This window comes from Leptonychotes weddellii, chromosome X (assembly GCF_054177405.1).
Source record: "Leptonychotes weddellii isolate Sample4059 chromosome X, ASM5417740v2, whole genome shotgun sequence".
NCBI classification, from domain to species: Eukaryota; Metazoa; Chordata; class Mammalia; order Carnivora; family Phocidae; genus Leptonychotes; species Leptonychotes weddellii.
Window position 1 is genome coordinate 102,840,192 of NC_138385.1, and position 9,401 is coordinate 102,849,592.

General features: G+C 47.3%; 1 protein-coding gene across 4 annotated transcripts in view; it reads right to left on the reverse strand.

Annotated features, from left to right (window-relative positions):
• The window catches only part of STS (steroid sulfatase), a 137,391-nt gene that overhangs the window by 11,590 nt on the left and 116,400 nt on the right, over positions 1-9,401 (reverse strand). For all 4 annotated transcript variants that reach the window (XM_081809216.1, XM_081809217.1, XM_081809215.1 and 1 more), the window contains 2 exons: positions 8,803-8,962; positions 2,276-2,397 (listed from right to left, as the gene is read on the reverse strand). In XM_081809216.1, the coding sequence (XP_081665342.1) occupies positions 2,276-2,397; positions 8,803-8,962 (282 nt within the window). The remainder of the gene's footprint in view (positions 1-2,275; positions 2,398-8,802; positions 8,963-9,401) is intronic.

Here is a 9,401-nt window from a genome sequence, read left to right on the forward strand (position 1 = left end):
CCTAGTAGAGCGATCACCGGCAATCTCCTCCCAAAGTAGATCTGCGATGATCTCAGCCGACCTACCCAACTAGTACTACCCAAGTCCATACGGACGAGAGTCCACTTCCCCCACGCACCTCTGCATTCCCAGCATTTGACCCCGCTGGCCGTGCATCATGGTCTAGGCTGTAACCAGCTGCCCGGCAGGGCATTTGGTCTGTTTTGCTCACTGACAGACACTCATCCTAGCATGGAAGGTGCCCCATAGCAGGTGCTCAAAAATATTTGTAGAATAAATAAATAGATGCAGTACTGGATAGACACTCCCAAAGCCATGGGAGATCGTGGACAAACGCCGTTACTGAGTTTCAGATATAACGTCAAAGCCAAGTAAGAGATGGGTCATAAAAACCATGGTGTGTCATGACCTCTTAGCTGGATGGATGCCTCCAGCACTGAAATACCGCCCTGTCTCCTTTCCTGTTGCCGGTTCAAGGCAGCAGATGTTCAAGAATTGCACAGGAGGAAATGTTACTTGGGTGTGTCTGAGAAGCAAATTTTAGCCCAGCTGCCTGTCACAATCTGGGTCTTGTTTTTCTCACGTACTCTTATTTTCTGTCTCTCTCTGTCCCTTTTGTCTTTCCTCCTCCACAGAGTGTGTTTCTCCAGCCCCTGATCCAATATGTTCCTTCGGCTTTTCCGACTGGCGGTCATGGGGGGGGGCGGGGGAGTGCTGGCTTTACAGAAATGCGGTTCCATGAGGTTCCGGACATGCTATCGCATTTCTTTAATCAGCCAAGAGTCACAGAAACTTCATTCTGTGCATTTACGGCTCCGTGTAAACACAAGCGGGAAGGAGGACACCTCCCATTCATTGGAAGACTCACACCCGACTGTGTCGATTATTCTGAACAAGAAACCGTTCCCTATGGATGTTTGGAATTACAGACACACTGATGAGATCAGTATAAAGAACGCTTCCTGGTCTAGAACCTTAAACTCATGCTTCTCTCATATTTATCTTCTGGAAAACATTGCAAGGAAGCCACCCGGGTTTAAAGTAGAAACTCTGAAGGGTAAACCTACTGCGATTTCTGTGGTTAATGGAAGGGTTGTGATTTTCCACTTTAAACAGAATCGTGAGGCTGCTCTTGAAACAAGCCCTTGGCGAACTGGCTGGGTGTGCAGGGTGGGAAGTGGGAGGTGTGGAAAACCAGCATGAACATCATCCCGAGTTCAACAGTGAGCCCTCAGGTGGGGGGTCCAGCAGAGTATAGCCTCCCGGAGCAGGACCCAAAGCACAACACAGAAAAAGGGGAGTTTTCTTCCACCTCCGAAGATGAAACGGGAAGTCCCTCCTCGACATCTACCTGCCGCAGGTACAAGCCTGGCAGGAACTGTTTTCCACACACTCCCACGTCTCTTCACGATCTGAACATCACTACGATTCTAAGTTTAAAGACATGGGGAAAAAAAAAATCTAAAGCCTATCCCCGCACCGAGGATTATCGCTCGGTTGCATTTGCTCCTTTATGCCTGGGACAGATACAACCCCAAACTGGTATCGGAAGACCCAAACGCCATCCTGATTCGGGTAGAGTGCATGGTGCAAAGAACACCCAGTCTGGGACGTACGAGGACCTTGAGGCATTTGAACTGAACGTGAAAGGTCTGAATCTGGCCCAGGCCCCGCCATGGCTGAGGCTTTGGAGAGAAAGTCACAGAAACATCTAAATGCCATTCTGCTTGACAGCACAAAGCTCCAGGAGGGCACAAAGCGCTAGAGAGAGGGCACCGGGGTGGTGTTTCAGGGCGGCACTGGACGGCAGGCGCTGCTAAGCTGCTAAGCATTCCCCAAAAGGCAAGAGAAGGAAAGTCCTTCCAGGCAGAGGATGCACAAACACAAGTCGTGTGCCCCCTAAAGAGGAACGTTGGTTTGGCTCCAAGTCACAGCGAGAAGGGACTTGTGCTACGGGCTTGAAGCTGGGCAGCCAGCCAGCAGGCCATGAAGGATGGGGACCACCGTGCCCCAGCTGCAACCTGGGGCTTCCTCTGCCTAGGAGGAAGAGCCACTCGCAAGTCAGGGCCAGGGTCCGCTGATGTCGTGCCTGGACTGTGGCAAGACCAGAAGGAACAAGACAAGTCACAGGAGGAGGAGCTCGAAGCGAAGCACCGTGACATGCGGACGCATCCCCCAGCCTTTACAGAGCAAAGCACTCTTGCCATCATCTCATCTCCTTGCACGGCCCCAGTGGCGGACATACTAGAATCATGGAAAGGTCTGTTTTACTCACTATTCCGAGGGCTCCAGCGCACAGCGTTTAAGTAGAAGTTGCAGTAATGGAAGAGAAACTCATGATCGGAGAGTAGGGTCTTCCCTTGAAGCAGCGGCATGAGGTCACGTCCATCGATGATTCTGTAGGACAAATGTTAGACAGGCATCAGCTGGGGAATGGCCACATCGTCTTTGGGCTAAATCGCCCCAACCTTTGACTTGTCCTTCCAGCAAATGAGAGCATGAGAGAGTCACCTAGTTATAATCCAGCAACCAACACAAAGAACACTCACTGACCCGTCGGGCACCATATGCAACTTCATGAAGCCAATTCTGCTCTTGCATGAACTCATTTAATCCTGCACCATGAATTGGGACCATTATCATCCCGTGGTGATGAGTTGAGGAGACATCAATCAGAAAGCGTACATGACTTACCCGAGGTCATGGGACTGGGACCAGCTCATGGGATGCAAACCCAGCTGATTATTGGGTATCGGTGCTCTCTACTGCTCTCCCTGCTGCTCATCCTAAACCCAACTTCTGCCTATTGCCTTGACACAGAGGAAGCTTCACTCACAAAGTACATAGCTCTATGGAAAATAAGAACATCTAACAATTTAGCTGACAAAGAGGTAATATAGAGCATGGGCACAACTTGGATTGGATACACGTCCGTGGAAGCACATGTCTAAATCACAATGAACTAATTTGTGAATAAATACTAATGACAATGATACTAAAAACCCTCTGGATGCATTGTTCCCAGATGCAAATATCTCTTCCAGGCCTGCATGTGTAAGTAGACCAAGGGGAACTTTCCAGACTGCAAACATTTGATAATATCCAATTGGTTATGAGCAAAAGCAGATTATTAGGCATTTAAAGAAAGGAAAAATGTACATTAAGAGCCACTAGACCAACGGAAGCCATAGATACCATCAGGCCCCATCATTAAAACTAGGGACACAGAGCAACTTTGAAGGAGTCAGATGGTCTCACCTGAGGATTATCTTCCTCTCATTAAAAACACGCCATCCCTATCATCCCTTATTATGAGGAATTTAGAAACTGGAAGGCAGAGTTGGCTATATAATTTGGGTTAGCATTCTTGAGAGGCCCCACGTCCCTCAAGCTTTGTGTGTGGTTTATTTTGGTGTCCCTAAAACCCCCATCCTATAATTACAGCCCTGTTGCTTAGCACTTCTCCGGCCCCCACCCTTGTTATTAATCTCGAGCTCCACAGAAGCCTACAGACTGAAAATATCCTACTATTGTGAGCTAAAAATAAGAACAAAAGGCAGACTTGGCCCCCTTCCCAAGCCCCCGCTTCCGTTCGCCATGACAGGAGGAGGAGGAAGCAAGGTAGAGAGATGCTTCTTTTGAGAAACGGTATGCTCTCTGAAATACTCTTTCTATCCCGAAATGGCAGTCATTGTGCTTTGGTCCTTTCAAATCCCTTTCGAGAAAGACTCAGTCCGTACTAATATGCAATCCTGAATAGGGTGGAAAGAAAGAAAGTGGTGCACTAGAGTGAGAAGGTGTAAGTATCTGAAGAGGAAAAGTCCCAAGCGGTGAAAAATGACCCAGAGGAGGGGACAGAGGGATGCAAAACGGCCCCCCCCCCACCCCGGGACCTCTATCTCATGTGGAGAGCAGGCCTTTCCAGGACCATTCAAGATGGAGAACCCATCTTCATTCCCAGGACACAATCTCTACCTCTATTTCCTTGTGCTTTAGGTGTAGACCTAGAGCTCATTTTTTTTTTTTTAATATCTTACACCTAACGTGCTCATATTCTTAGAAGCGGGCAGTAAATCACACGGCCATGGAGAGCCACCATTGAAGAGAGCTACAGAAATATGACCTGTCAAAAGGGGCTCGTTTCTGCCATGAAAAATGGAAAGGGACCCTTACTTGAGCTCAACTTTTAAATGGTGTCTAAGCCATCAAAACACTTGGGATTGTTTTAAATCGCATGTGTGAGTCACAGTTAGCCGTGGCCATAATCCGAAGACAGCACATGACCCCTGACGTTGCCCGTATGGAAATGTTCCCATAACGTCACAGCCTGGGGCACCGGGGCCGAGGTTCTCTCAAAGTGACGTGAAGCCAAATTCCACATTCCTCGGACGTGGTGTTGAATTTGGAGAGTGAGGCAGGAATATTCCCCATGGGCTCCTGTCCCACGACACGGTCATGATTTCAAGCATTCATTTCCAAGCACTGTGCATTTCAGAATGTCAGGTCAAATTAAATACCGTGGGGATGACCTTCACATCATTGCAGAGAGCATGTTTTGGGAACGTGCCCGGGCTACAGTGACCCTCATCCCCCCGTGAATGTGCTGGCCTCTCTCTTAGCTCCAAACCAGTGAATCGTCTGCCCGAATGTCCTTGCCTCTGCCTGGCCGGCTCTCAGAAGGATTTGGGGATCATATGACTAGAGAACGCTTTGGGGGTGAGGGGACAGAGAAGAGACGGTTTTGGGGGACTGACAAAGAGGTTAATTTGGGGTACAATGTTTATGAGCTACCTGTGCAATATTCAAAATAAAGTGATTTCTTCAATGTAGAAAGTTTATCTTTCATAAACTAAGGAAAATCCCAAGAAAACAGAAAGATATTTTCATAAAGGAAACCCCAAGTGACCAGAAAGTTATAACCTAAAAAACACCTCCCTTCGTACATATTAAACTCACTGCCTAACTTGAACATAAAGTAAGGTCAGTCATAAGTGGTGGTGCATACATGAAGAGTTTCACCTTTTATTCTGCAAAATGCAGAGGAATTAGTTTTATTTGTAGGACTCTACTGAAATACTCCTCTAGAGCTATCGGGCAGCAAAATTAAACAGGGGAATGAAGTCACTCCCCTTGTCTTCATTACACAAAACTGGTATCAAGCATTCAAGCACTGATTTCCTTTCTTAACTTGAAAAAAAAAATCACATTTTAATTTTATTTTCTTTATGGGAGAGGAGACCTAAGTATTTCACCTTCTGTAAAATGTGATTCTCAAGGATGTTGGCACCCCCCTTTTCTTCCCGCCCAGCCGAATCATCTCTGGCCAGAATATGGATGGTTTCCAAAGGTTTAACCAATTAGGGCGTGGTGCAATTCTTCATCACCAACATCTGTGGACGAGGAGCATCGTCATAGGCTTCCTCTGACAATATTCTATCTGCTTGCAAAGATGTGACTGATGGTAAGGTTTTTCATTTTTGGGAATTAATACATTTCATTATACATTCTTCTTATGTACATCCATGTTGCTTATGTTTAATATCACACACACAAAAAAAAGGGTTGCCCTCCCTTTATTTCCAGAATCAGCTCATTTGGAGACACGGGGGAACAATTTTTTCTGAACACACCTGAGATAATGGCCACCAAAATTCTTTTGATAAACTGTGCCGCTGAACGCAAATGGATCAGTGAAGTTATGTGTGAAGGAAAAATTCACGGCAGAGAGGAATCTCATGCGGGCTCAGCACGGGGTCGAATGAAAGAATTATTCTCCCAGTAGCACTGAGACTCTGCTGAACGAGTATCTCTTATGTGTATCCCCGGAGCCCTGCTCTCTTGACTGAAGTAGAAACCCTGCATGGAAGGGCTTCTCATCTCCCACCGAGCTCTGATTGGTCAGGAAGGCCACCCACCAGACTCAAAATGGTTCTTAAGAATGACAAGGTTGTACCTGAAGGCTAGGGGTCTTTTGAATAGAAATCCTCCTGATCCCACAAAACACACAGAAAGATGTGAGGGCACCTCATTAAGTCCTCGTCAGACAGCTTGGGGTTCGACCCTTCAAATGAGTTTATTCTCCTGAGAAATGCAAATTTAATACTGCTCATGCAAGAAATCAGGGAAGCTGACCTGCACCAATCTTTGTGGGGGAGAGTTAAGGTTATCTTCTGAAGAATAGATATTGTGAATCATTTGTAGATGGATATACCTATGGGGATGTTGTCCAGATGCTTTCATTGAAAAGTTTTGATGATGTTAATACACCATAACAATGTTTTCCATAAAAGAGCAAGAGTGAGCCTGAGAGCAGAATCTGTCAACCCCAGCACTACTAATATATTAGGCTGAATTATCTTTAGTTGTGGGAAGCTGTCTTGAGCTTTGTAGGATGTTAAGCAGCATCCCTCTCATTGGGATGCCAGTAACACTGAGTTAAGACAATCAAAAATATCTCAAAGACATGGTCCATGGGCCCTGGGAGAAAGAGTCACGCCAGTCACCCCAGTGAGAATCACCAAGTTAGATGTTCCCAGTCTCAAGGGCAGGTATATGAGGATGTTTTCTGGACCTGGTTGGTAACACGATTTAAATCAGACATTTTGGGACTAATTTTATTTCCCTGAAGGATGTGGACAACGCAGTTCTGTTTCCTTCTCTGTGCGGTCTCCGGGATGACGGTAGCATTCTCTGGGGCCTTACAGCTCCACCCAGAGATAGCATCGTTGCATTGAGCTGGGTCAACACACATCAGTGAGATCCATGAAAAGCATCTTCTATATTGCAAAGGCGGTTCTTACCAATGTCTTGGCTCCCACATGAAATATTTTGGGCCTGCCGAAGAGGGAGGCCGCTTTTTTCTTCAGTGGGCACATACAATGAAAACAGACTGACCTCCATGAGCCTCAGGCTGGCGTGGGCAGGAGGCCGGAGCCACAAGATTTCCCTCAGCAGATTTTCCTCTTTGCCTCTGACCTTTCCCTTCCCTTGTCTTTCCCCGATTGCATCAAAGCCCATTTAAAGATACCGTGAAGGCAAAGCCAGTGCTGATTTTAAGATTATGAGCCATGAGAAAAAAAGGTCATTAATGAAATGGCCTGAACACTCTGTGTGCACTACTTAAGGAGACACTAAGTGTTACTCCAAGGCTAAGAACAAGGGCCCATGAGTAGATGAGACAGAGCGTGAGATTTCTGGCTTCACATAAGGTAACACTTTTTATGACTTCCTGCTGTCATGTTTTCCGTCTGTCACTGAGGTAGCAAAGGACTAGTTTGACCAGAGTAAATCCTAAAAGTGCCCTTCAGCCCTCCCCCTTTAGGATCCTATGATCCCGGATGATCGTTGACCGTGGAAGAAGAAAGAACTGCACTGATGTACTTCTTCCCTCTCAATGTGGCAGGAAACCCGACGATGGCCACCATTCATGCACTTACATGCTCTCCTGCTCTCAGTCTTCCCAGGAAGCCTGCAAGGTCAGTGCCCTGACCGAAGCCACGTTCCAGATGAGGAATCAAGGCCCACGAAGTGAAACACAGACCCAGCGGGGAAGCCAAGATCAGAACCCAAGCAGGATCCCTGCTCTTAGGCACAGTACCAGACGCTCTTAGAGTGTGGCCCAGAGACCCACAGGGACCCCCAAGACCCTTCCACACGGCCCACACGGCCAATACTGTTTTCATGAGAATACCAAATGCTCTCTGCCTTCTGAGCTACCGCTCCTGCAGGAGTGCACAGTGCATTCTTCCAGTGGATTCACGGCGGGTGATGACATCATCACTGTCCGCGGATGCAAGGTGCACTTGGGCACTCGTGTGTGTTCAGAATTTTTTCAGGTTTAAGGTCTCCTACGATAAATGTTGACAGACATAAGCCACACATACAAAAGGTCTTTGGGTTCCTCAATGACAGAAGAAGTACATGGGTGTTGAGACTGCAAGGTTTGTGAAGGGCTGAGCTGTCCAATGTTGCCTAGTCTCTAGCATGTGCGTGTGTGTGTGTGCTGGGGGCGGGGGGAGATACAACTACAGAACAAACTTCAAAACAATAAGGAAACAATAAACGATAAAACGAGCTTAAAAGCAATGGGAAATGAGCAAACCTATCCCGGACTCAGTGCTGGCTGAGCTGCGCTCTCCTCTCTGTTTCCTGTTTCCTCTTCATTCTGCTGGCAGCTGAATTGAAACAAGATTTGCAGCCCCGCCTGACATTAGCCTGGCCTGCCACCAAACTAATGAAAACAATTAATCAGCATGGTTCACTAAAAACTCTTCAGATTGGTAATAACACTTAAGAAGAAACCATTGGCAATGTCATATGAAGTTGTATTTAAATTCAAGAGAAAGACGTTTCATTTAGAACTTGCTAAATGAAGACACACTGGGAGGGAGGGCCGTTAACGGGAGAACCAGCTGCCTTTCTTGCTGCCGCAGCAAAGAGCAGCTGAGTGGGACCCCAAGCAAAGGCAGGGGAGCCAAACATGGTGGGTCAAAGAGGTGGCTGCCCACCTGCCCTGTGACAGGCCCGTGGAAGGCACAGCCGGGACAGACAGGATCAGTAGGACGTTGAAAGTCGAAGACTCATGAGAGCCAACACAGACACCGCACCTTGCCGCTGATTTCCCACTGGGAGAATGGGATTGACGGCTTTTCTGCGTCGGCGGCCCCATCAGTGAGCCCCCTAACTGGACGTGGATAACAAGTCCATCTGGAGATAACAATGACGTCATGCAGGCAAACCAGAACACACTTGCCCCTGTGAGATCTGAATGACACAATACCAACTGCGTCTGAGTCACAGTACCTGTCCTTGGGCAGTGGAGATCCTGCGAGGTTGACCACCGTAGGAAATATGTCCATGTTGCTCGTTGGCTCGTCAATCTCTAGCCCAGCCTTTATCACCCCTGGCCACCGAAGAATGCCCGGAATCCGGATACCTCCTTCCCAGTTGTTTGCTTTCCCCCCTGGAAGACCAAAAAAAGAGGCAACAGGGAGACGTATGTCTTTTCAAAGCTTGCTTTAAGGCTCATTTCAGTATACTCTTCCAAATGTTCAGCATGGGGCGGGTGATTTGGAAGAGCCAAGTGCTCTAATTACATGGATTCAATAAAAATTTTGTGAGCAATACAGCATACATGGTGGTGAAAAAAAATACGACACGGTCCCTACTATGCACGGCACAGGCCAGCATCGCCTAGTGGTCACGAGCTATGACTGTCATCGGGGAAACTCAACTCTCAGAGTAAGAAAGGACTCAAGTCAATGACTATGGAGTCACAAAGATGAAATTCTATTTCTACTTTTGCCAGTGGACATGGGCACACCAAGAGTACCCCAAAATGCCCATGTCTACATCCTCAAAACCTGGGGATGTGGTACCTTTCATGGCCAAAGTGCTTAGGA